The 27629-nt window shown below is 42.9% G+C and overlaps 1 protein-coding gene across 4 annotated transcripts in view; it reads right to left on the reverse strand.

Moving 5' to 3' along the window:
- PDZD2 (PDZ domain containing 2) overlaps positions 1–27629 on the reverse strand; it is a 249938-nt gene that overhangs the window by 62639 nt on the left and 159670 nt on the right. For all 4 annotated transcript variants that reach the window (XM_087715376.1, XM_087715377.1, XM_087715378.1 and 1 more), the window contains exons 3-5: positions 22440–22582; positions 17493–17625; positions 12991–13152 (exon numbers count right to left, since the gene is read on the reverse strand). In XM_087715376.1, the coding sequence (XP_087571502.1) occupies positions 12991–13152; positions 17493–17625; positions 22440–22582 (438 nt within the window). The remainder of the gene's footprint in view (positions 1–12990; positions 13153–17492; positions 17626–22439; positions 22583–27629) is intronic.

Consider the following 27629-nt stretch of genomic DNA (forward strand, 5'->3'; position numbering starts at 1 on the left):
AATGCAAACTCATCGTAAGAGGTAGGGGTGAGATTTGCTGACAAAATTATATTTTGGATGGCCTGGAGTGTAACTTAAACATGCATATTAACAATAGTGGTGTTAACAAAAGACACATGATTATATTACCGGTATTATCTTTTAACTGTTATGTATTACTTGCTCATTTCAGAGTGCTATAAAGGAGGGGAAATGCACACAAAGAACCAAACAGTTTTGCCAGGAGAAAAACAACAAAGTCTCAAAAAGAAAGCTTTCTTGATTTCCCCACTCATGCCAAAAATGTACTGTGTGTTGTATACACTGCAGCTTTTTTACTTCCCCCAAACCCCAGATATCATTCTGCTCTGAAAATAAACAGAAATCCTACCCATTAAGCTTCTACGAGTTTCTCATGGGCCCCAGTTTGTAATCTTTGGCTGCCACAGTCCACTGAAAATGCATGGTTTTTTAAAAAAAAAATTCCCCTAGCCATCAGTGACCGAAGCCTTTTCACAAATTGCCCATCTGCCAAGACAGTAACCGTGCCATAGGAGGTAATTGTCTCTCCAGGAAATTATGCTTGTTCAGGTCTGATTGCATATTGCTAATTAAAAACAGGATTTTAAAGAATTCAGAAAACTTGGCTGATTTTTCTCGAGAGACAACTTTTTCAAGCACATTTTTTGCTCACAACAAGCAAGAAAGAAGCTCAAAAGGTTTAGCCTGGCACCTACAATAACTTCATATACATCTCAACCAGTGGTGGGATTCAAGTGATTTAACAACCGGTTCTCTGCCCTAATGAATTTCCAACAACCAGTTTGCCAAACTGCTCAGAAAGTTAATAATCAGTTCTTCCAAAAAGGTGCAAACTGGCTGAATCCCACCACTGATCTCAACTCATCACACAAACACATACACAAACACACAAAGAGACACCTACCCACCCCACGCACACAGTTCACTGTCTCTGAAAGATTCAGAAGGCATTTGCTATGGTAGCTGAGTGCTACTCTGCATCTCTTCAGGATTTCTGTTACGTAAGGGGAGGAATAAAACTATGAATCGGAGTTTCTCTATTTTTCCTTGTGAAATGAAATATTGGGCTTCCTCAGCTTAAAGAAAACAAAAAGACTATCCGTGTAGTGATAATATTTTCGGGGGGGGGGAATAAAAGGACAAATCTGAAAAGGGGGAAAATCTGAAAGAGGTCCATAGGAATAAAAATATAATTGTTTATGAGTATAAATTGAACAAGAGAGAAGCCAAAAAAAATTTAAGTAATTAAATTAAGTAAATGTAAAGACAGTTTTCGGAAATGGACTGTCCTTTACAAAAAAGGAAAGTGTGGTTACTGAACAATATGATAGATATGTATCATATTATATCTAATGCATAGAACATAGATAAGGATTTTTTTTTAAATTCTCTTCCAGCGATATTAAACTCTGAAGTTACCCAAAGAAGCAGAATGTTCAGAGATTCAGAGTGGAGAGCTGCATTTTAGCCCAAAGAATTTACTCTAAAATAATATTGGAATAACTACTGGGATGACTTAAAAGGGAGTTATAGAATTGTCCTGAAAAGAACAATTGTATGTCTGCTTGTCTTGTCTTATTTATTTGTTTGTTTGTTTATAAATGCATGAATCAAAAATATAAGATACCCATTTGAACAGTGAAGAAAAAGTAAAAAGCATCACCAGGTTCATTTATAGGTGAATGCTAGATGAATAGTTCCGGTCTAGCGATCTATGGAATCATACCCAGTCCATCAATCATCAATACTCCAAAGCTAGCGGACTATAACGACGGACAGATGTCAATGTCTTCCAACTCCAGATCATGCCCAGCATTAAAAAAAAGATCCAATGTATGAGTTAGGCTATCAATAACCTAAATCAGGTTAGCATGATGATTGTTAATTCCCAACCTACCCCAGTCCAATTAAAAGGCAGATTGAAATTCTCCAGGACCATAAGTATAGGAATTTCCACTCCCAATCTGGCTCGGAAGTCAGGAAGCTCAAGTAGAAAATGACTGCACAGCAGGGAGGTTGTTACAAAAGCTGCAGTCCCAATTGGTCCCTATAGCCAAGTTTCACAAATAGCTATCCTTGGGGCTATCAGATGGCTTGTGCAAATGTTATCAAATCAGTTGTCGGGGAAGATTTAGTAAACTGTTTCTCAATCATTCTGGCTGGGGAATTCTGGATGTTGAAGCCCACACATCTTAAAATTGCTGAAATTGAGAAACACCAGTTTAGGAATTGGAAGAGAGCTGCATTTACAGAATAACAGAGTTGGAAGGGACCTTGGAGGTCTTCTAGTCCAACCCTCTGTTCAAGCGGAAAGCCCTATACCATTTCAGACAAATGGTTGTCCAATCTCTTCTTAAAAACCTCCAGTGTTGGAGCACTCACAACTTCTGAAAGCAAGCCATTCGGCTGATTAATTGTTCTGTCTGGAAATTTCTTAGTTCTCAGTTGCTTCTGGCCTTGATTAGTTTCCATTCATTGTTTCTTTTCTTGCCTTCTGGTGCTTTGGAAAATAAGTTGACCCCCTCTTCTTTGGGGCAGCCCCTCAAATACTGGAATACTGCTATCATGCCACCCCTTGTCGTTCTTTTCATTAAACTGTTGTTGTTATCTGTAAAGCCGTGTTGACCCATCGTTACCCCATGGACAAGGATCCTCCAGGGCTTCCTGTCCTCTACCATCCCCCGGAGTCCATTTAAGCTCACAGCCGACTGCTTCAGTGACTCCATCCAGCCACCTCATTCTCTGTCGTCCCCCTCCTTCTTTTGCTCTCAATCGTTCCCAATATTACGTACTTCTCTAGTCTAGTGAGTTCATTAAACTAGACATACCCAATTCCTGCCACCGTTCTTCATACGTTTTAGCCTTCCGCCCCTTAATCATCTTTGTTGCTCTTCTCAGCACTCTTTCTAGAGTCTCCACATCTTTTCTCCACATCTCCACATCTTTTCTACATTGTGGTGGCCAAAAGCTATTTCTAAATATCTCTCGTGATTAGGGCAATCCAAAACAAAACATTTTGGAAGGGTATTTAAGAATCTCAATTAAAAATCTCAGTAATTTGAAACTTATTTAACCTGGGAAGAAATCTGCTACTTTCTCCGTTGGGGCCCAGAGAATGCAAAAGATAAATATGTCATATATAGGGAACAGGCTTTAGCAGCCTTGCTAAATCCAACAGGAAAAAACAAACATTTTCATCCTGCCTTTTTTTTAGAGAGAAATCATTACAGCTGTAAAGACCCTTTTGGGTGGGCCCTTGGACACACAACATTGCTCATCTCTTGCCTGGGAAGAAATACAGCCACTTTTCCCCCCACTGCTGATTAATAAGTAAAATAGGTATCCTGAAAGCCAACTCTCTTGCATACTTCATTTTTTCATTGCTGTATTGTACATGATACACTGGGGAAATGAAGGAGTCAAGTAGCCTCTAATTGCTTTTAAGAAGGGCTTTCAAAGTTTTGGTGTGCTTTTTTAGCATTTCCACCTATTCAAATTACAAGGGACTTTTGATGATTGAATAGTTAACTCACTTCCTGACACTTTTAAAAAAAATCTTTAACAGGCTTAGGAATAAAAGGTTCCCATATTTTCCTGTCCAAACAAGGACCATTTTTCCTGCCAGAGGTGTTTTAATCTCAGCCGTTAATTATTGTATTCCCTATTATTATACATTACTTTTTCTATGGATTGTTAATTATTAGTTACTTATATTATTTATGACAGCTAATCTGGGGTTGTTGCTAAAGACATTGGGCTAGATGCTGAGAAAGTGTCAGTTCTTGTCTTGCCTTAGACATGAAGCCATCTGGGTGATCTTGGTCCACTCATTGTCCTTCAGCCCTGGAAGAAGTAAATAGCAAACTATTTCTGAAAACGTTGCCAGGAAAACTGCATGAATTTGTCCGGGAGTCAAGGCTGACTTGAAGAATATATGTTTTACTAATAGTAGAAAATATTTGTAGCTCATGGTTGGACATGTGAGTTCCTTGGTGCTCTCTGAGCTTGGTTGTTTTCTAGCAGACGTTTCATTACCCATCTAGTACTGGTGATGTTACCTAGTTGGGTAATAAAATGTCTGCAAGACCAAAGAGAGTCTCTCAGAACAAGAAATAATAAATAATATACTAACATGCACAGAGATGGACAGTCTGATTCTAGCGCTCAAGGACAAGGGTGAGACAGAATATAATGAAATATCCAAGATAGTTCACAATTACCAATCTTTATCAGGCTTGGAGATATTGGCCAGGCCGATATCTTTCAGATGCCACAATACTTGGCAAGAATGCAGGAATGAATTAATTGTCTCCTGCAAACACCCCTCCCCTTTCGCTCCTCTTTTATTCCCTCTTATTCCCTCTTTTATTAAGGCAATTCACTGGTCCACCTGTGGACTTACTCCCAAGTCGACCCTGATTTCTTAGCTGTTCCCTTTGTCTGTGCATGGGCACACTGGGAACAGGCTCCAGCTGTTTGTCTGCCTCACTGATGTCTGACTCCAAAGGCAGCTGATAACTGTCAGATGGCCCTGGCCCCATCTCTGCCTCCGACACACAGCCCAGCCTTCCCCAGACTCCAGGACTGGCCCATGTTCCTCCCCAACCTCCTCACTGTCCGAATCTGCTGCCAGCTCTGCTGGCTGCTGGTGGGCCACAACACAATCTTACTTGCTAAAAGTTTGCCCTACGCATTACTCCACATAATTAATTCCATACCGTACATGTATTTTTACAGTGGCAACTGTATCAGAAGGTAGGAAGTCAGAAAGAAATAATTTTGAAAAACGCAATCCATTCAGTGAAAAGTAGAATCCTGGGGAGAGTTATGATAATAATTAATTTAATGAGCTTATATGCTGCCCAATCCCGGAGAACTCCGGGCGGCTTACAAATAAGAGGTAAAAATAAAATACAAATAGGGGAGAGAGACAAAAACAGTTTAAAAAACACAACATACATTTGGTTGAGCTGGGGTTGGACCTGATTTATAAATCAACAACCCCAGGCCTGCCGGAACAGCCAGGTTTTGGTGGCTTTTTGGAAGGCTGCGAGAGTGGGAAGGGTCCGGATCTCTGTGGGTAGCTCGTTCCACAGAGCTAGGGCAGCTACAGAAAAGGCTCTCCCCCGAGTGGCCGCCAGCCGGCATTGTCCAGTCGATGGCACCCGGAGGAGGCCTACCCTGTGGGTTCTTATCGGACGTTGGGAGGTATGCAGCAGGAGGCGGTCTCTCAGATATCCAGGTCCAAGGCCATGTAGCGCTTTAAAGGTAATCACCAGCACTTTGTAGCGCGTCCGGAGACCAATAGGGAGCCAGTGCAGCTCGCAGAGGATAGGTGTAACATGGGTGTACCGGGGTACACCCGATATCGCTCGCGCGGCTGCATTCTGGACCAACTGTAGTCTCAGAACACTCTTCAAGGGCTTGCCCAGAAGAGCCAAATTGGAAAATCCCACAAGCAACTGTTATTTAAAAATATAATAAATATCACATTAATAAGTTAAGATTTATTGATTTTTAAAGGCATCCAAAATTTGTTGCTTAATGGTGGAGATAGTGTTATGAATATTCTAATACAACTGATTCCTATAGAATATAAAATACACAGCAAAATTCCTTGCCTTTTGTGTAAATGAATGGTTGCTATTTTAAAACAGTGTTAAATGACACATGTATATCTTAGGATTTTCAACACCTGCAGTAACTTTATATTATATTTTTGTAATTCCACATGGAAGGAAAATGTGGTTTTCCCACTATCATTTTGTGATCAGACCTTTCCATGAGCAGATCTGAGTCTCAAGATTGATTATTCATATGATTCGTTTTGAAAATATGGCTTTATTATTTGCAAAGTTGTATTAACTGGTGGGTTAAGGTTAGTTGGAAAGAAAGAAAACCTCAAGGCACGGAGCCAGGCTTGTCCAGAAGAGCCAAATTAGAAAATCCCACAAGCAACTGTTACTTAAAAATATAATACATATCACATTAATAAGTTAAGATTTATTGATTTTTAAAGGCATCCAAAATTTGTTGCCTAATGGTGGAGATAGTGTTATGAATAATCTACAATAAATTGGCAAATTTATTGTAGATTATTGGAGATTTGAACCACTGAACTGCAGATCACAGTCAGCTAAAGTGGCCTGCAGTACTTGCTTATTTAAATCAGTCTCCTGAAATAAAAAAATGGGGAAAATCTGGACTCAATATTGCCATGTTTTGTGTTATTCCCAAAGGTGCTTTTTCAAAAGGCAACTGGACTTTCTTGTTTTTCCTTGAAGACATTTCACTTCTCCTCCAAGAAGCTCCTTCAGTTCTGACTGAATGATGGAGAATGGAAGGATTTATATTCCTTGCAGACATCTAGTAAGTCTTCCTTCCTTCCTTCCTTCCTTCCTTCCTTCCTTCCTTCCTTCCTTCCTTCCTTCCTTCCTTCCTCACAAAGAGTGCTAACAACCAGAGAACTGCAAAGAATATAAATCCTTAGACCGCAAGGAATATTTATTTATTTATTTATTTATTTATTTGACTTATATACCGCTTCATAGGGCTTTCAGCCCTCTCTAAGCGGTTTACAAATCTTTTTAGCAAATTGAGTCAGCAACTTGCCCCCACAGTCCGGGTCCTCATTTCACTCACCTCGGAAGGATGGAAGGCTGAGTTCACCTTGAGCCGGTGAGATTTGAACCGCTGAACTGCAGATCACAGTCAGCTAAAGTGGCCTGCAGTACTGCACCCTAACCACTGCACCACCTTGGCTCAGTGTATAAATCCTTGCATACTTCCATTCTCCACCATTCAGTCAGAACTGAAGAAGCTTCTTGGATGAGAAGCAAAACGTCTTCAAGGGAAAACAAGAAAGCCTAGTTTTCTTTTGAAAAAGAGCCTTCTGGATAATCATGACCTGGAAGATCGAGAATTTCCATAGATACGTTATGGTTACTACTGAAAGGAAAAAGAGCTCACTGGTCTAGGGCAGAGGTGTTAAACTCAAGGTGTGGGTGCCGGATCCAGCCTTTGGGGTGCTTAGATCTGACCCACAGGGGTGTCCTGGAAACAGTGATGGACTGTTGCCTCTGCCAATGAAAATGGAGCTTGGGAGGGCTGCTTGCAGTCAGAGGGTTGCAGGAGGTCGTTGCAGCCGAAAACGGAGTTTGGGAGCCTGTTTTCACTGGCAGAGCGCTCAGGCCACCACAGGTGCCCCTGACACGAGTGACATCATGCTGGCCACGCCCTCCTTGGCTACACCCACTCCTGCCCTCCTGAGGCAAAACACAACCCTGACGTGGCCCACAATGAAACTGAGTTTGACACCCCTGGTCTAAGGGTATTTGGGCTCCTTTTACAACAGAAAAACCCAGCTGATATACTAGTGGCCCGGGATATAGCAGGCACAAGAGAGGTGGGCAAGTCTGGGTGGTGGATACAGCTGATCGAAGCAGGTAGGTAGGCAGCCAAAAGGGCAGAGAAGAGGAGACACAAGTGGATGGGGTAGTTGGGAGTGAAGGCAGTCCCTTACTTTCTTCCTTGATTGGTTTGAATCCAGATGGGTCCACACCTAATGATCATGTGGAATTCGCTCAATGACAGAAACTTGAATTGCTGGAAATGTCATAGCTAAGCAGAGCAATTACAGGGAGTTTCATTTAAAATCCGCATTGCTTAGCAAAGGAGTTGCTCATCCCAGTAAGGGTGATTAAGTGAAAATTATCACTAGTTTCTAAGCTACAGAGAAGATATAACAAAGGAAAAAAGTCATTCATATCAAGTTCAACTAGTAGTAAGTTCACAAATACATTGTTCAATTTTTCTTGGGGATCATAGGGAATTCTTTTATCACTTCTTATTCTTCCATTCAGTTCTAAATGACTCAGCTGCAAAAAAAAGGCTTACAATACAATAGCAGACTTGGAAGGGACCTTGGAGGTCTTCTAGTCCAACCCCCTGCCTAGGCAGGAAACCCTATACCATTTCAGACAAATGGTTATCCAACATCTTCTTAAAGACTTCCAGTGTTGGGGCATTCATAACTTCTGCAGGCAAATTGTTCCATTGATTAATTGTTCTAACTGTCAGGAAATTTCTCCTCAGTTCTAAGTTGCTTCTCTCCTTGATTAGTTTCCACCCATTGCTTCTTGTTCTACCCTCAGGTGCTTTGGAGAATAGTTTGACTCCCTCTTCTTTGTGGCAACCCCTGAGATATTGGAACACTGCTATCATGTCTCCCCTAGTCCTTCTTTCTATTAAACCAGACATACCCAGTTCCTGCAACCCTTCCTCATATGTTTTAGCCTCCAGTCCCCTAATCATCATTGTTGTTCTTCTCTGCACTCTTTCTAGAGTCTCAACATCTTTTTTACATCGTGGCGACCAAAACTGGATGCAGTATTCCAACTGTGGCCTTACCAGGCATTATACAGGGATTGTAAAGTGGTATTAACCCTTCACAGGATCTTGATACTATCCCTCTGTTTATGCAGCCTAGAACTGTGTTGGCTTTTTTGGCAGCTGGAGCACAACTCCTGGCTCATATTTAAATAGTTGTCCACTAGGATTCCAAGATCCCTCTCACGGTTGCTACTATTGAGCAAGGTACCACCTATATTGTACCTGTGCATTTCGTTTTTCTTGCCTAAATGTAGAACCTTACTTTGACCCACCTTAACCCTTGCCAATGTTAGTATGTTGTCTGAATGCAACTGAATGTGTTAAGTAGGTTCTTCAAATACAAGTGCAAGTAGTCTTCAATTTACAACAGTTCATTTAGGGTCCAAAGTTACCACGGCACTGAAAAAAAGTGACTTATGGTCATTTTTCACAATTATGACCTTTGCAGTATTCCCCGTGATCAAAATTCAGATGCTTGGCAACTGGTTCATATTTATGACAGCTGCAGTGTCCCGGGGTCATGTGATCACCTTTTGCAACCTTTTGACAAGCAGAGTCAATGGGGAAGCCTGATTCATTTAACAACCAGGTTACTAATTTATCAACTGCAGGGATTCACTGAACAACGGTGGCAAGAAAGGTCATAAAATGGGGCAAAAGCCAAATGTCTCACTTCACAACAGAAATTTGGGGCTCAATTATGGTCATAAGTCGAGGACAACCTGTATTGTCTTAACATGTCTTTATTTATTTAGGTATTTGTTTATCAAAGTTATATGCTGCTCGTCATCTCGCTGCCATGTGATTCTGCATATGTACAAGTAAATCTACTGCATCATAAGTGACCTATTTTCTGGAAGTAGCAAAGAATAAGCAGGTGCTGCTACCCCTTAGCTGGGCATAAATCTATTCAATTACTCAATTATAAAATTTTAATGCTTGGACTTTAATATTTTATTGTAATTATAGACTTGCCTTTCAGATTCTGATTCAATTAGACAGTTAGATCCAATTTGTGCTTTCAAATATGTGCTTGCTCTATTGTACCTCATTCTCTGAACTAACAGAGTGATTCCTGTAAGCCCCTGTGGATTGATCTGTCTCCCTGGGCAGTCTCATTTCTACACAAAATGTGAAGGGAGTTGTCTTACAGGGTGAAACCACTAATCCCCTGTCTCAACATTGCCAATACCGCAGTAGCTGACCAAGGTTTAAAATCCTAATAGCTGCCAACACTTTTTGGAGCTTTTTTGTTCCATTTTGTTCCAGAATGTGCTTGAATCAGAATAGAGTTGCAAGAGACCTTGGAGGTCCTCTAGTCCAACCACCTGCTTAAAAAGGAGACCCTATACCATTTTAGATTGGGGCTGTTCAGTCTATTCTTAAAAACCTCCAATGATGAAGCTCCTACATCATCTGCCTAGTACAGAGGTATACAAACTCAACTTCATTGAGGGCCGCATCAGGGTTGTGTTTGACCTCGGGGAGTGGGGTGAGTGTGGCCAGGGTGGGCATGGCATTGACGTCACTCGCATCGGGGGCGTCTAGGGTGGCCCGAGCGCTCTGCCAGCGAAAACGGGCTCCAGAGCTCCATTTTCAGCTGCGACAGCCTCCTGCCCCCCTCTGCCAGTGAAAACAGACCTGGAGGGGGGGAGGCATTGCAGCTAAAAATGGAGCCTGAGAGGCAGCATTGTGTTCCTACCGGTTCGGTCGAGTAGACAGTAACTCAGCCTGCCACGCCCCTGAACTGGTTCTATCAGCGGTGGCACCATCTTGATTTTTGGTTCTGCACATGTGCAGAACAATCTTCATTGCAAAATTTAATTTTTTCCCTTTTCTAACATTGTGTGCATGCACAGACCTTTTTAGGTGCAAATGCGCATGAGTGCAGAGCATGCGTACTCAAAAAATTTTGTGCACCGAACTGGCAGTAATGCCAGCAGCAACCCACCCCTGCTGGGAGGGGGGCATATGCACGGCCGTCCTGAGCTCTGTGTTCACTGGCAGAGGCACCGCGGGCCGGTCCTCCAGAGCACCTTACCGGAACAGTATCTGGTGCTCCCGGCAGGTACTGGTATGTCCGTACCGGGGCGTACCAGTCATAAACCACCACTGATGTGGGAGCTTCCATATCTTCCTAGGTCCAGTTTAATTCTTTGGAACAGGAGTTTCTATAATATTTATCTCAAACTGAAAAGCTCCAGATGGTAATTGATAAATAAATCACTAAAACAGCCATCAAGAGCAGATCTCGAATCAATATATTGCATGAAGAATGAGGTAAGAAGAAGCTAGGAAAGAAACCTGACTTATTTATACAAAGTACAATATCTTCTAAAAAGGTCACAAGGAGTTCATTGGGAATTTGGCTAAGATGAAATATTAAATATGAAAGTAAGCCTCAGTGACACACTGAAGTCCAATCTCTGAAAGTCAATAAATGTTGGTCTAAGTGGACTGAAATGGAATTGTGCTTATCTGCTCCCTTCCTCTTCTAGTCAAATTAAACCAGTTTCTTCTTGAGGGAGAACTGTGGTTGATGCTGGCCATTTTTCATTATGCTTTATAAAAAGAACAAGAGCATAGACAATCTTGATCTAATAAGCCATCATGGTTTATTTAGCAAAGAACATTATGTCTGATTTTTTTTTTTTAGTAAATTGCAATGATAGTCTTTCTCAAGAAAGCAAAATATGATTCTCGGCTATACCTCTAAAGTAGCTGCAATTGCTAAAAGTGTGGCACGACAAAACCGCGGTCCACTAAAGCGTGCCCGATTAAAGCGCGTACCTGACGTCATCAGCAGCGCGACAAATACGACCGCGGAGAAAAAAGGGCGCTTTAAAAAGTGCTTTTAAAGCAAGCCGATTCACGTTAAGGTAAGGGTTAGGGTTAGGGTTAGGGTTAGGGTTAGGGTTAGGGTTAGGTTAAGGGTTAGGGTTAGGTTTAGGTTTAGGGTTAGGTTAAGCATTAGGGTTAGGTTTAGGGTTAGGTTAAGGGTTAGCGTTAGGTTTAGCATTAGGTTAAGGGTTAGGTTTAGGGTTAGGTTAAGGGTTAGGTTTAGGGTTAGGTTTCGGGGGGTTAGGTTTAGGTTTACGCGTTAATTTCAGCTTTACCGCTCACAGCGTGCTTTTTTCGTCGCGCTGTGATGACGTCAGGTACACGGTTTCGTCGAGCGCGCTTTAGTTGACCGCGGTTCTGTGGTGGAACCGCTAAAAGAAATGACCAACTTATTAATCAAGATTTATTTAAATAGTATTCCAGGGAAGTGATAAATGTCATTTGACTTGCAATTTTAAGCAAGCTTACATCATTCACATTTCCTAAATTCATATGCAAACTTATTTCAATTTTCTGATACAATGCTCTATACATGCAGACAAAATACATGCCTCCAAGAAGGTGTACATGTACATAAATAAAATTTGCCTGCTCTTTAAAAAAAAAAAAGAAGAATTTTGAGTGGAATTGACTTGTAAAGAAAAGTATCTTTTCAATAGAAGTTGACTCTTCCTTACGATGTCACGGAGACATCTATCTAGCTTTGTTGGCAACATTACAAAAGTGATTCGTCACTGCCTTCTTCCAGAGGGTTTTTTTCAATTTCCCAGTTTAGCCTACAGACCTGGTTTGTAATGATAGCCAAAAACTAACCATTTTCAATGTTTTGTTTTGGAGACCAACCCAAGTGAGATTTTTAGCTATATAAAGCTGAGTTGGGCAGGGCATATCCCAATATGTGAAAGTTCATACTTAAAGTCCCAAAGGTGCTTTTTCCAAAAAGCAACTGGACTTTCTTGTTGTTGTTTTTCTATGAAAACGTTTCACTTCTCATCCAAGAAGCTTCTTCAGTTCTTGGATGAGAAATGAAACATTTTCAAGGGAAAAAAAAAACAAGAAAGTCCAGTTGTCTTTTGGAAAAGCACCTTTGGGATAACCATGTTCTGACCCAGGCTTCCTTAGAAAGCAAGAAGCAAAGTCTTGGTCCCAACAAAACATCTTTTACTTACACTACTGTGAATTCCTTTCATTCACAATCAGCAAGGTTTAGCAAACAGTCTTTCAGAGGAATGTTTATCCACACCCACCTTATCTTGTTTGGAGCCCTGCCAAAGAACTAGTTTCCAAACACAGGGCAAAGCAAAACTTGACACAGAGTCTCTAATAATCACAATCAGAACTTTCCACTCTTGAAACGACCGAATGAACGAACTGTTTCCTGCAAAAGCCCACTCCCCATTCGTTTCTCTTTTGTTTCCTATGGGAGCGGCCAATCACCCCCAAGGTGTGGCTTTACTCTTAAGTCGACCCTGCTTTCTTAGTTGTTCTTGTCTTCTGGCAGCTCTGCGCATGCACACACTGGGAACAGGCTCCAGCTGTTCTTCTGCCTCACTGCTGTCTAACTCCCTCTCTGCCTCCGACACAGAGCCCTCATCTAAGCTTTCCTCAACCCCCAGAGCCCATGTTCCTCCCCAACCTCTTCACTGTCTGACTCTGCTGCCAGCTCTGCTGGGCCACCAATGGGCCACAACAAACCATGACTGGATGATTGAGCATCTTCACAGACATCATACTTACAGGTTCCAGGACTCCAGACTCTGGGGCCTTTCCATCCTCCTCTTCCGGGGCTTCATTCTCCTTATTGTCAATCCAGGTGGCCGTATCCTGAGCAGAACAAGTGCTAATTAGGTCTGGCAAACTTGTAGATGGATAATGAAGAACATCTTCTTCTGCTCCTTCCTACAAGAAGGGAAAAACAATACTTGCCATTATGTATATGAATACTTCCATTCAGCACAGCAATCCTATAAAATAAGCATCACATTATAGAAAATGATCAATCACCAAGGCTTCTCTTGGCTGCTAATACTGGAAAGATAGGGGTTTTTTTTAAAAAAAAAACAAGTTAATTTCCATCTTTCATGCACCTGAGATCATTGGAACATGTTGAAGAATGAATTAGCTCGTTCAAACCTAAAGCAAGTCCTTGTTTAGTGACTGTTTGCAATTATGATGAAAAAGTAATTTTGTGACCAATTCCTGCATTTATGTTTACAAAGCAAAGCCAAAGTAAGATCATAAGCACAATCATGGTTTCACTTAGCGACCACAATGATCAAATTGTCATCCAGAGTTGTGGTCCTAAATAAGGACTACCTATAATCCTTCCACACTTGTAGGCAACCTATTTCTATAATCCCAACACTTAGTTGTAACCTTCACCACATAAATTTCATAAATAAGCAGCAGCTGCCTGTCAAAGTAATTGCTTTTCATATAATTGCCATGTAGTAGGTTTCCAGCCTCCCATTTTGCTATTTCTAAAGTATTTTAGCTGGTTTTATAGATAGTTTTTTGGAAAAGTTACTCTAGGACCATGATGGCGAACCAGTGCTGGGTTGCAGGTGGTACGCCCAGGTACGAGCGTACCGGTGCCTGCTGGGAGAACTGGGTACCGTTACGGTACGGTGCTCCAGAGGGTTCACCTGCCTTCCTTATCTACATTTGAGCTCGGCGGCGCTTCCGCTCATGCGCATAGAGCATACAGCGCCTACACAATGCTCCACCAAGATGCTGGAGCCTCGCAGAGGTGTCGCAGGAGGTAAGAATGCATGTGCATTCTATGCATGTGTGTGTGTGCTGCGCGCATTCATGTTGTGGACACCAGGCCCTGTTGCACCATACCGGTTGCACAGGATCTGGAACTCACCACTGTGGCAAACGTATAGCACGTGTGCCAAAGGTGGCACGCAGAGCCCTCCCTGTGGGCATGTGCACTGTCACCAGCTGCTCTTCTGGTTTCCGGTACGCGCATGCACATCGGCCAGCTGATTTTCGCGTGCACCGGAGCAGAGGAAGCCCAAAGACCAGCTGGCCAGTGTGCATGTGCATGTCAGTCACCTGGTCTTTGGGTTTCTGGTGCTCCAACACACCCAAAGACCAGCTGGCTGGCATGCATGTATATGTGTTCCGGTTTGAGCAGTTAGTGCCAAAAAGATTCACCATCACTGCTCTAGGATAAGGGAACTGAAAGACTGCATCTGAAGGAGTGGATGTCTTGACTAGAGGGAAACAATTGTTTCCAGCATTACATAGTTGTTTTCCTTTTTAAAAAATAAATAAATAAATTTTATTTTGTTTGTACAAACTTCACATCTTTGGAACACATTACATTTTTTTACCTATCTGTTGTGTCTGTTTTATCTATACCAATAAATCTTTTATAACTACGACTTCGTATATTTGTGCATTTACATTATTTTATACATTTTTTTCCATTCTATTTATAATATTCTATATGATCTATGTATAGCAGTTTTATTACATTTACGTCATTTTGTAAAATATATAATATATTAAATCTTTTATAACTATGACTTTATATATTTGTGCATTTACTATTACATACATTTTTTTCATTCTATATGTAATATTCTATATATTCTATGTGTAACAGTTTTTACTACATTTACATCATTTTGTGTAATATTTATTTGCTATAGTCTAGCTCATATTTCAATCTTTTAATCCTTTTCCGGTTTTGTAGTTGTCTGTTGTTTTGTTGATCTTCCTTCCTTCCTTTTTTGCTTCCCCCTCCTTTCCTCCAGCCAATTGTACAATAAACCCCATACAGAGTAGTATTCAGATTCGTCTTTCTCTTTTAGTTCTTTCATGAGCTTATCCATCTCTGCACATTCCAATATTTTTTTAATTACATTTTCTTCTGTTGGTATATAATTATTTTTCCAGTTTTGTGCGAATATAATTCTCGCTACCGTAACAATGTGTAAAATTAAGTATCTATTTTTTTTTTCATAATTTCCTTTTATAACAACAAAAATAATTCAGGTTTTAGTGCAATTTGATGTGTAATAATCTCCTCTAGCCAATCTTTTATTTTTTTCCAATACTTTTTCGCAGTTGTGTGCGTCCACCACATATGGTAGTATGTTCCATATTGTTTGTTGCATTTCCAGCAGATAGGTGAACACTCCGGGAACATTTTTGCAATTCTCGCTGGTGGAAGGTGCCATCTGTAGAACATCTTGTACATGTTCTCTCTATAAGCCGTTGCCATCGTTAATTTGTAATTTATTTCCCAAATTTTTCCCCATTCCACCAATTCTATACTATACCCAAAATTTATCACCCATGTTATCATTGTTTCTTTCACAGTTTCTTCTTCCATTTTAAATTTTAATAAGTAGTGATATATTCTTTTAATCAATTTTTCTTCGGTTCCCTGTAAAATTTTATCCAGCTCTTGCGGCTCCAGTTGTTTTCCAATCAGTAAATTTACCAAAAAGTACAGCTGAGCATTGCCTTTCCCATTCGACAAATGCCATTCAGAGTTAACAGTTGATTCTCCAAGTGATGGAAGATCAGGAACCAAACATGTTTGGGCAAAATCCTCTTTGGTTTCACTTGCAAAAATGGATGCCACACTGCTTTTAAATAGTTTAGTTAGCTTTGTGCTTTTAGTGCACAACTGACAAATAACTGGTAAAATGCATATTGTTATCCACCCCAATTGCAATAATAAAAGAAATGTATGCTTTTAGTTCACATAAAACATCTTTTGGCAGAGCTACTTCCTCCAAGATTTTAAGTCAGTTGCACAGAAGGTGTAAGTCCAGGAAGAATTTATGGAAAGATGGAGCAATTTGGCAAGGAGCTGAACTCCATCAACTAAGAACAAGCTTACTGACAGCCATTCTAAATGTTTTAACTGACACCAATGAGAGAAAAGCAAGATGTTGCCAAATATGTTGGATAGTGAATAAGTCCAACTGTTGCTGAAGTCACTTTAGTGTTGCACATCTTAAGACTTGTTCCACTAAACATGAATGCAATTGGATAATTGTTCAATTGTAGGACCAAAATTTAAATGTATACAGTCAGCTATAGCAGAGTCTCCAACTTTGACAATGTTAAGACATGGTTGGCTGAGGAATTCTGGGAGTTGAAGTCCACAACTCTTAAAGTTCCCAAGGTTGAAAACCCCTGGCCTACAATAGACAACAATTCTGAAAATATACTTAAGCAACTGAAATTATTTTTGTTGTCAGTTCCAAGGATTGGGAATCTTTGACCTCCTAGCTATTGTTGGACTACAGTTACCATCATTCCTGATAATTAGCCAACCTGGTCTGAGAGGTCGACAATAGCTATGTGCTTGCATCCCATTTCATCACAAGATAGTAAGCACTTTCTCTGAGAGTCATAATAGTATTCAATCAATCTTACATACAGTATGATATGGTTGGTTAGATTCCTACAGAATAGGGAAATGGAGCTTCTACCCGACTAAGGATTGAACCAGGATTTCTATACCAAATTGAAGATGAACTCACTGCAAAAATGCCAACACTTGTTGGAAGTTTCAGAAATTTTAAAAGATAAAATGAATGCTTTAAACATCTGCAAGTTTTTTAAGCATCCGTTTTGCTCTACATATAAGACACTGAGCTTGTCGATCAGAAAGGTTGGTAGTTAGGTGGTTTGAATCCCTAGTGCCATGTAATGGAGTGAGCTCCCGTTACTTGTCCCAGCCTCTGCCAATCTAGCAGTTCGAAATCAGGCAAAAAAGCAAGTAGAAAAATAGGAACCACCTTTGGTGGGAAGGTAACAGCATTGCATGCGCCTTTGGCATTTAGTCATGCTGGCCACATGACCATGGAGACGTCTTTGGACAGTGCTGGCTCTTCAGCTTTGAAATGGAGATGAGCGCCGCCCCCTAGAATCAGGAATGACTAGCACCTATGTGCGAGGGGAACCTTTCATAACATCCTGATTTTAAAAAATGTTCTTATTCTACCTGCTGTCAACTCCAATTCTCAGCTGATTCTCTCCATGGTTTTAATGGCCCTTCATAGGAAAAAAAAGTTTTCCAAATCCTGAGCTAATTGACCAAATCTTCTTATAAGGTAGATTCATAGATATCCATCCATTCATTCTTTTTTCTTAGTCAGTTTTGCATTTTCAACTCTAAACTAAAGGTGATCCCATTTTATGGAAAGAATCTTCTACTCTTCTATGCTTTCTTTAAGAGATGAAATCATATAAATAAAGTTACTTACCCTGCTTGACACTACGAGGTACACCAGGCCTTCAGCTGACCGAAGTAGAGCAACAGCATCTTGATGGGACAGACCAACCAAAGACTGGCCATTGATCATTAGAAGCTCATCACCCACCTTCAGCCTGCCATCTCTAAGAAAATAAAGAACAAAGTAGGCTTTATACCATCCCCACAAAAAACCTCCTGCCTCGTGTGCTTAGCTTCTTCAGAGTTAAAAGAGGACTTGATAAGCTGGAAAACTCGTGATGATATCAGAGGTCAAAGACAAGGCTGGGTAGTTGTAGCTAAAATATTCCTTAGTAAATGTTTACCTCCATCCAGTGGTGGGTTCCAGCGGGTACGGCCTGGTACGGCTGTACTGGTAGTAGCCAGCAGCAGCTGACAGTGTATGGTGGCCGGTTTGGTCCAACCGCCCGCGTTCTACACCTGTTTTTAAAGCAACCAGCCAATTGTGGATGCGCACACAGCGTGACCTCCGACAAGCAGCTGGGTGTCACTGGGGCGGATGAGGGCACATATGTGTGCAGCGCGCGTGCACGAACAGGACGCCTGGCCCGATGAGCAGCATACCAGTAGCAACGGGGAGAGGAACCCACAACTGCCTCCATCCCAAGATTAAGAAATGGACAAATAAGTGGCCATTCTTGATCTGGAAAACATGAGTCCATCCCATCCTCTTCAGAGAGAAATTTCAAGGTGAACATCACAAACTGTGTCTGCATTTTTTTAATAATGAATATTCAGCTCCCTGTTTACTTAACACTTTCCTCTGGAGAGTCTCAGAGTGCTTTATAAACTCGAACGGCATCACTAGTAAGTAGGTCAGCTCTACCACTGAATTTTCACTCATTTCTTCTGGAGTGGTTCACGCTGCATGGACTCATTCTGGTCAACCCTTCCCCGCATTAAGTATTGAGATGCTGCTTTTAATGGCCAAGTCCCTTTAAGCGTTTATTTATTTATTTTAGTCAGTGGAAGCGTCCACGCTAAGGCTCCTAAGCTTGAGAATTTGATCTAATTTCTCATTTGGGAAAGGAAATCCCACAATTCACTGCCAGAAACCGATGTCAGATGCAAAAGCAAGCAAACAAAGAAAAACTTCTTCCCAAGGGAATTCTTAAAGACAAGAATCTCACGTATCCCTTTTCTCTTAAGAATTTGCCTTTAAGGTTTAGTACTTAGAAGTCAAATTGCACCCCACCCAACATGGATTGTATTTTCAATACTTTGATGGGCTGCACCTAGGTTGGCTAACGCCAAGACATTTTTTCCCCCCTGGACATGGGCAGACTACAACTCCCAAAAGCTACAACTTTGTAAAATGTCAGCAATTTTTTTTTCTTATCTTGCATGGTTTTGGGCTTGGATGCAGAGCTACTTAATGATCTTGAAATCTAAGTTAGGTCATATTAAGTTAAGCCTGGAAAAACTCTTGATAGCCCCTCTACTATCTACTTTATATTAGACCTACTGGTGCTCATACAGATAACACATACAATGGTCCCCAGTGATCTATATTCCTTTTCCAGTGCTAATGAAAGTTTTATCGCAGGGTAGAAAGATTACATGCAGTAAATTGTGCTATAAAAGATTGACTTTTTTTTTTTAAATCTTACAAATTCTTCCATTCTGCAGAAAGAGGCAGAATGCTGATTCCTAATGCTGGGAGTGAGATTCTATTTGCCACAGGACAAATTGAGTTGAAGAAGGAAACACTTGGTCATTGTAGTTGTAGTAGTATTTTGGCTTTAGATTTGCAGAAGATCCTGGACTAGGTGCCCACTGCTGCCTTTCCCAACTTGGCTTGGAACTATGGGAATTATAGTCTATGGGTGTGAAACTGGCAACCCGCAGGTCAGATGCGTCATGCGTAGGCCACACCCACCCCACTCTGCGAAGGAAAAAACATTGTGATACATCATGTGACAGCAAGTTTGACACCTGTGGTCTAGTGCAATGGGAGGATGAGAAATTGGTGAATGCAGGCTGGCTGGCTTGGTTGTTGAAAAGCACCAGTGAGATAGCCAAGTCGTGCAATCATAATAGATATTTTTTTCTCTCTAGGAAATAAGTTGCCTCTGTCCTTCCTTCAATTGACAGATCTCCAAAACAGTTTTTTCTTTCACTCCTCTAATCAAAATAATTCTGCTGAGAAATAAAAAGATCCAGTTACCCTGCAGATACCTTGGTTCCATCCAGGGGTGGGCTTCAAAACTTTTAGCAAGGGGTTCTCTGTTGTTGGCTGGGCGTGGCCATGGTGGATGTGGCCTAATCAGCCTCTTGCACAACCATGCTTGGGGGGCGGGGGGGGCATTTTTGCCCTTCCCGGGCTCTGGAGGCTTTCCTCGAGCCTCCAGGAGGGTGAAAATGGCCTCCCCAGGCTCCAGAGGCCCTCTGGAGGCCATAAAGGGGCCCATTTGCTGCTTTTCTGAAGTTCTGGTAGGCCCTTTTTTCACCCTCTCGAGCCTCCACACGCACTGTGCACTTACCTGCATCCAAAATAGGCCACGTGGGGACTCCTGGGAGAGGAGTGGTGGGTGGGGCCAGCCAGGAGGGGGGTTTGGGGGTTCCCTGAACTGCATAGAATCTTAGCTAGAGGTTCTCCCGAACCCCTGCAAACCCCCAGCAGCCCACCCCTGATTCCATCCATGTTCAAGGATGCACAGATTTAAAAACAAATATGTACAATTATCTGTGCCAGGTTAAAAAAATGAATGCAAAACTTTACTTAGCCATGTCTTACTTAGCAACAGAAATTTTGGGCTCAGTTGTAGTTGTAAGTCAAGGTCTAGTATGTACCGATTAGCATTGTCCTTTTAATGTACTGTATTTTTTGGAGAATAAGACGCACCTTTTTCCTCCCCCAAAAGAGGAAATGGAAAATGTCGGTGTGTCTTATACACTGAATACATCCAATTTTGGCCTCCTGAAGCCCCGCCCCTGCATCTCATTTTTGCAAAAAACGGGAGGAACACGGGGCATTTTTTCCAAAATTTGAGGTGTTTTTGCCTTCCCTCAGCCCCCAGCAGCACTCTGCAGGCTTCAACAGGGCTGGGGGAAGGCAAAAACACCTCAGTTTTTGTGAAAAATGGCCCATTATCCACCCGTTTTTTGCAAAAATGGGCATTTTTGCCTTCCCCCAGCCCTGCTGAAGCCTGCAGAGTGCTCCTGGAGGCCAGGGAGGGCAAAAACGTTTTTTACTTATTTACCTCGTCAAAATCCTGGTGTGTCTTATACACCGGTGTGTCTTATAGTCCGAAAAATATGATATGTGAAGTCTTAAACTTTCCAGAAGCAGCCTGTTCAACACTGTTCGGTTTTCTCTACCTTTAAATTTATTACTAGTAAAACAAGTAATAGTGATGAGGGAAGAAAAGCATCATTTACCTCGAATCTGCCACAGGCAGGAGGAGACCCCATCAAAAGGATTTTATCCCTTAGCAGGTTTTGTTTTGAGAACAAAGCAAGTTCATAATTTTACTTCCTTATTTTTCGAGTCTTACATTTTTGTATTCTTGCTAAATCTCTAGGTACAGAGATCTGTTTCTCTGAGGGTTATAATAACAAGAACAAGCATGCTCCCCCCCCCCCCCGCCTACCAATAAGTTACTCGGGGTTACTGGGACACCTTAGAAAAAAATATTTCTGAGAGGAAAAGCTTAGGAAATATTTTTAGCAAGGAGTTCTTGTGGGAATGCAAAAACAAAAACAAATGCAACATGATCAATCCAGAACAGTGTTTCTCAACCTTGGCAACTTGAAGATGTCCGGACTTCAACTCCCAGAATTCCCCAGCCAGCTGGCTGGGGAATTCTGGGAGTTGAAGTCCAGACATCTTCAAGTTGCCAAGGTTGAGAAACACTGATCCAGAAGATTGAGCAAATGGGTCCCTTCACCACCAAGAATGCCAAACTTTCCTGGCAACAAGGGGGACTGGACGTTCTTGTCAGTAAAATGTAATGATAATAAAATTATAACAATAAATCACCCCTTCCTTCTGTAGAGATCCTCAGTCATCCAGGTCACGGTTATCCCAAAGGTGCTTTTCAGGAGGGAACTAAACTTTCTTCTTGTTGTTGTTTTTGGTTTACTTTCTTTTGAAGACGTTTTGATTCTCATCCAAGAAGCTTCTTCATCTCTGACAGGATTCACTCCCAATTCCCCATTCCCCACTATCCTGTCAGAGATGAAGAAGCTTCTTGGATGAGAAGCAAAACGTCTTCAAAAGAAAAAAAAAACAAGAAACTCAAGTTGCCTCCTGAAAAAGCACCTTTGGGACACCTCCTTCCTCCCTCCCTCCCTCCCTCCCTCCCTCCCTCCCTCCCTTCCATATTTTCTCAGCAAAATTTTGGAAGTGGCTCACCGTTGCCTTTTTCTTTGAGTTGAGAGAAAATGGCTCGCTCAAGGCAGTGGTGGGATTCAAAAATGTTTTATTACCGGTTCTGTGGTTGTGACTTAGTGGGCATGGCATGGCTTGGTGGGTGTGGCTTGGTGGGCGTGGCAGGGGAAGGATACTGCAAAATCCCCATTTCCTCCGGATCAGCTGGGACTCGGGAGGCAGAAAATAGATGGGGGCGGGGCCAGCCAGAGGTGGTATTTACCAGTTCTCCGAACTACTCAAAGTTTCCGCTACCGGTTCTCCAGAACTGGTCAGAATTTGCTGAATACCACCTCTGGCTCAAGGCCCTCTAACTGGCTTTGATGCCTAAGGCTAGACTAAAACTCAAAGCCTCCCAGTTTATTTATGGATTGCTGTTGTTATATGTTGCATTTTAATACTGAAAGTTACTTTGAGAACCAATCCCGGCCAACAAGCAAGTATAAATCAAATAATGTACACATGATGTCTGGTTTTTCTGTCCTTGAGCTTTCGATCCCCAGGTGTATCTAATTAAAAGTTGAGACAGACAGACTTGCATTAAAAGACCCACACAACAAGTGCTACCTGTGAGCTGATCCACCTTCTTCCACCCGGGCAATTATGATGGCATGAGGGGAGCGTTTGGATCCACGGCCTCCAGTGATCTGGATTCCCAGCCCGTCGGTTCCCTTCATCATGGTCATCTTCCATATCCGACAGCCTTCTCTCTGGGAGGAGACATTGAAGAGAGTCCCTGCAGTGTTATTGGGAGTACGTTGGTAGGAAATCCTTCTAACGGCATTTACCTGTGGAGATTCTCAGTCATCCAGGTCATGATTGACCCAAAGGTGCTGTTTCAAGGGGGAACTGGACCTCCTTTGTTTTTTCCTTGAAGGCATTTCGTTTCTCATCCAAGAAGCTTCTTCAGTTCTGACTGGAATTCAGTCAGAACTGAAGAAGCTTCTTGGATAAGAAGCAAAACAAAGAAAGGCCAGTTGCCGCTTGAAAAAGCACATTTGGGTCTAACTGCATCTATTTCATCCTGGTTGAGAACTAGCTTTTGCAACAAGAGAGGCCATGAAGATGCAGAAAGTTTAATTTCCTCCTTGCCAGACAAAGAAAGCCATGGGTTGGCACAACAAGGAAGCACCATTAAAGCCAATAAATCTCATGACATCTGCTCAATGTCTGCCACTTTTTTAAAAAAAATCACAAAACAGCAGCAACTTGTTTTCTATGAGGGTCTTCACTAATGTTTTAGGTCAAAAGGAGTGCATCTTTGGTTTACAGCCATGATGGCGAACCTATAGCAAGCGTGCCACAGGTAGCATGCAGAGCCCTATCAGTAGGCTCAGCTCCAGCTCGCATGTGGGTGCCAGCCAGCTGATTTTCGGGCTTTCTGAGCCCTCCAGAAATTGAAAAGCAGGCCGTTTTTGCCCTCCGGGGAAGTGGGAAAGGCCGTTTTTGCCCTCCTCATGCTCCTGGAGGCTCTGGAGCCTGGGGAGAGCAAAAAATGGGCCTTCCGGTAGGAATGGACATCGGCAAATGGGCCGTTTCTGACCTCCGGAGGGCCTCCGGGGGGGCAGAGAAGGCCATTTTCGCCCTCCCCAGGCTCCAAGAAAGCCATGCGTGGGGCAGCAGGGAGATCAGGTGTGCATGTGCAGGGGGCATGGCGCAGGGGCGCATTAAATTATGGGATGGGCATGCGCATGCTTTTGGCACCCAAGGCAAAAAAGGTTTCGATTTCGATTTTTCGATTTTATTGTATTTCTATGCCGCCCTTTTCCCAGAGGGACTCAGGGCGGCTCACAACCAAATCAGGGGGGGGTGTTTACAAACGGGGGGGGGGGGGTGGAAGAAAGACAACGGACAACATAACACCACAATTTAAAAACAATCAACAGCCACACCATTCGAGCGGGGACAGGAACTGTCGGAACAGCCAGGTTTTTAAGGCTTTGCGGAAAGCCTGGAGGGTGGTGAGGGTCCGAATCTCCACGGGGAGCTCGTTCCAGAGGGCCGGAGCAGCCACAGAGAAGGCCCTCCTCCGGGTGGTAGCCAATCGGCATTGGCCAGTAGATGGAATTCAGCACCCAAGTAGGTTCGCTATCACTGGTTTATAGCAACCCAGGGAATTCCAAAGAAAGTATTAAAGTATCTGATGTGGGAGCTTTCCAATTCACCAAGTTAGTATTTTGTTTTTTTTTCTGTCTGTCTGCTGTCTTCATTCAAAAGTGATTGATACAAACTGGGCCTAGAGCCATAAAGAGACCTACCACAGTCAGGCATAAATACAAGACAGCGCCTTCCTTGAACAGTAGGTTTTATTATTGTAAACAACACTCTTTGCTCAGAAATATACAGGTAGTCCTAGACTTACAACCACAACTTGGACTGGCACTCCTGTCAGTAAGTGATGGGCTCAGTAAGTGAGCCACGCCATCATTTAGCGAATCTGACTTTCCCCATTGACTTTCCTTGTTCAAAAACCTCATAGGAAGGTCACAAATGGTGGTCACATGACTCCAGGACACCGCAAGCATAGTAAATACTTGCCAGTTGCCAAACTCCCAAATTTTGATCATGTGACCACAGGGTGCACTGTAATTGAAATAGGACAACTCGACCCACCCCAGTCAACTCGCAGCAGGACAAATCACCGCTAGATAATCCAAGATAGAATAACTCAAGAAAGGGGCAAGCCGAATGGCAGTTCATGTAGCCTAATTTGAGAAGATTCATACTTAAAGGAAGACAAGGCCCACTGCAATTCATATCTTTCTCTCCCTCCCTCTCTCTTTCTTTCTCTCTCTTTCTCTCTCCCTCTTCCTCGCTCCCTCCACCCTCTTTTTCTCTCCCTCCCTCTCTCTTTCTCTCTCCCTCCCTCTCCCTTCCTCTCTCTCTCTCTTCCTCTCTCCCTCCACCCTCTTTTTCTCTCCCTCCCTCTCTCTCTTTCTCTCTTTCTCTCTCCCTCCCTCTCCCTTCCTCTCTCCCTCCACCCTCTTTTTCTCTCCCTCCCTCTCTCTCTTTATCTCTCTCTTTCTCTCTCCCTCCCTCTCCCTTCCTCTCTCTCTCTCTTCCTCTCTCCCTCCACCCTCTTTTTCTCTCCCTCCCTCTCTCTCTTTCTCTCTCTGCAATGCGCTCTACATGGGACAGCCCTTGAAGAGTATTCAGAGTCTTCAACTTGTCCAGAACGCAGCCGCGTGAGCGATTGTGGGTGCACCTCGGTACACCCACGTTACACCTATCTTCCGCGAGCTGCACTGGTTACCGATCAGTCTCCGGATACGCTTCAAGGTGCTAGTCGTAACTTATAAAGCCCTTCATGGTATTGGATCTGGGTACTTGAGAGACCGCCTGCTGCCAATTACCTCCCATTAGATCTCACAGGGTTGGCCTCCTCCGGGTGCCATCTACCAGCCAATGCCACCTGGCTATTACCCGGGGGAGGGCCTTCTCTGTGGCAGCTCCAGCCCTCTGGAATGAACTCCCTGCAGGGATTCGGACCCTCACCTCTCTCCAGGCCTTCCGAAAAGCCGTCAAAACCTGGCTTTGCCGGCAGGCCTGGGGGTTATGAGTTCCCTCCCCTCTCGACATGTATGGTTGTGCGACTGTTGCTTATTTTTATTATTTGTATTTCGTTTTTATGTTCCCCTTTTTCCCCTTTTGAATTGTTCGCCACCCTGAGTCCTCCCGGAAAAGGGCGGCATATAAATAATAAAATTCAATTCAATTCAATTCTCTCTTTCTCTCTCCCTCCCTCCCCCCTCTCTCTTTCTCTCTCTCTCTGTCTCTCTCTCTCTGTCCCTCATTCCCTCCCTCTCTCCTGTATTGAATTGTCCCATGGCAAGTTAGATGGGGTGAGTCGGACGGGACAAGCTGTAAGTGCGAGGACCACTTGTACGTCACTTTTTCCAGCATTGTCATAACTTTGAATAGTTATTAACTGTATGTCACCTGTATAACAATGGCATGAAAGATTTTTCCCAATGGCTCACTAAGGAAGAAAACAATCCACAAAGATGCAGTCATGTATACATTTAAAAAAAAAACTCTCTCCACCAATACACACCTGAGAGATTTACTACAAAATATGTGCACAAACTTTCCAAGCTGAACACAGCAGGAAACCTGAATTACCGTGATGGCGAACCTATGGCATGTGTGCCACAGGTGACATGCAGAGCCCTCTCTGCGGGCATGCGAGCCATCGCCCCAGCTCAGCTCTATTGCTCAGGCGCCCACGTCTCCTGCAGGCCAATTGATTTTCGGGTCTCTGCTGCACATGCGTGGGGGGTACATGCAGGAGACGCATGTGCATTCACGGGAGGTAGGAGGCATCACATGCACATGGGTGGGTGATAATATGTGTGCCCATCACGGACCATTTTTTGGTCACAGGAGGCTGCAGGGATGCCTACTAAACCCAAAATGCGGCGCAAGGGTGTGCGGTGCCCCCCCCCAGCCCACCTGAGGCCCGTTTTTGGTCCCAGGAGGCTGCAGGGAGACCTACTAAACCCAAAATGGGGCGAAGGGTGTGCGGTGCCCCCCCAGCCCACCCAAGGCCCGTTTTTTGATCCCAGGAGGCTGCAGGGAGGCCTACCAAACCCAAAACGGGGCGCAGGGGTGTGCGATGCCCCCCCAGCCCCCCCCCAAGGCCTGTTTTTGATTCCAGGAGGAGCCTACTAAGCCCAAACTGGGGCACAAGGGGGGCACTTTTGGCACACGACGACAAAAAAGTTAGCCATCCCTGGTGTATTACATCCTGAATGTTCTGCAGTGATCCACTTTAGGCCTTAGAAACCTCCACAAATTCCTGGCCCTAAAGGCCAGCATGCTCTGGTGAAAAGAAGCACACCTTGATTCCCGATACCGTTTTTCTTGGCGTTTCCTTTGTGTTGAAAAAGAGACTACGGTATGCTTGGAATGCTTGAAAGAGGTTGGGTTATTGTTGGGAAGAGTACAAGAGAGATTGTTTCTTCCTACATCTGGCCGAGGGTTTTTCTCAGTAAAAGCACAACCATTGCTTCATAACTTCCTTGTTAGCAAGATTTTGCAGGCAACGGGCCCCAAGGACTTAGCCTAATATTGTTTTAGGAGGAAGAGCTACACGTCTGCGGTAATTGTAACAGATCGTATTGGAGATGATAAAGATGTCATTCATTCCAAGGCTAGAAAGCCATTTCTCCCCCTTTTTAAAGGCTTTCCACTATTCAGGGCAAATTAATCAAAATGCTGGTGCTTATTGTATTGCATTCAGCTCCACTTATCCCCTCCCACTGATATTCATACACTCTACTGAACCAAACAGACATAACAGAATTACAGTACTATTGATGATAAGTGTCATTAATCACACGCCACACTGTTTCTAGATTACATCTACTTCATGGAACACATTATTATGTAAATCAAGCAAGTGGCATGGATGGAAGAGAATATTTGGAGCTCAGGGTTGAATTGTACTGTCCTTGGTGCTCTCTGAGCTTGGTTGTTTTCTTGCAGACATTTCATTACCAAACTACGTCACATCATCAGCGCTAGAGGAGAGTAGGGTTTGTTAGTTTACCGTTAGCTAATTTGGCTTTGGTAGTGAAATAAGACTATTTCTTCTAATGCCATTCCACTTCTTCACTGGGTGGTGTAGGAAGTTAGACACCCACCCCTCTCCTGGAAAAATGAAATATTTTAGGAAATAGTAAAAGGGCAGAATATTTCCCCTGAAAGGGAGGCAGAAACTCTCACACACACCACCTTTGTCAATGGGACATTAAG

Source organism: Thamnophis sirtalis, unplaced genomic scaffold, assembly GCF_051295495.1.
Source record: "Thamnophis sirtalis isolate CommonGarterSnake01/CBP01778 unplaced genomic scaffold, rThaSir2_p1.2 scaffold_5, whole genome shotgun sequence".
In the NCBI taxonomy this organism is placed as follows: Eukaryota; Metazoa; Chordata; class Lepidosauria; order Squamata; family Natricidae; genus Thamnophis; species Thamnophis sirtalis.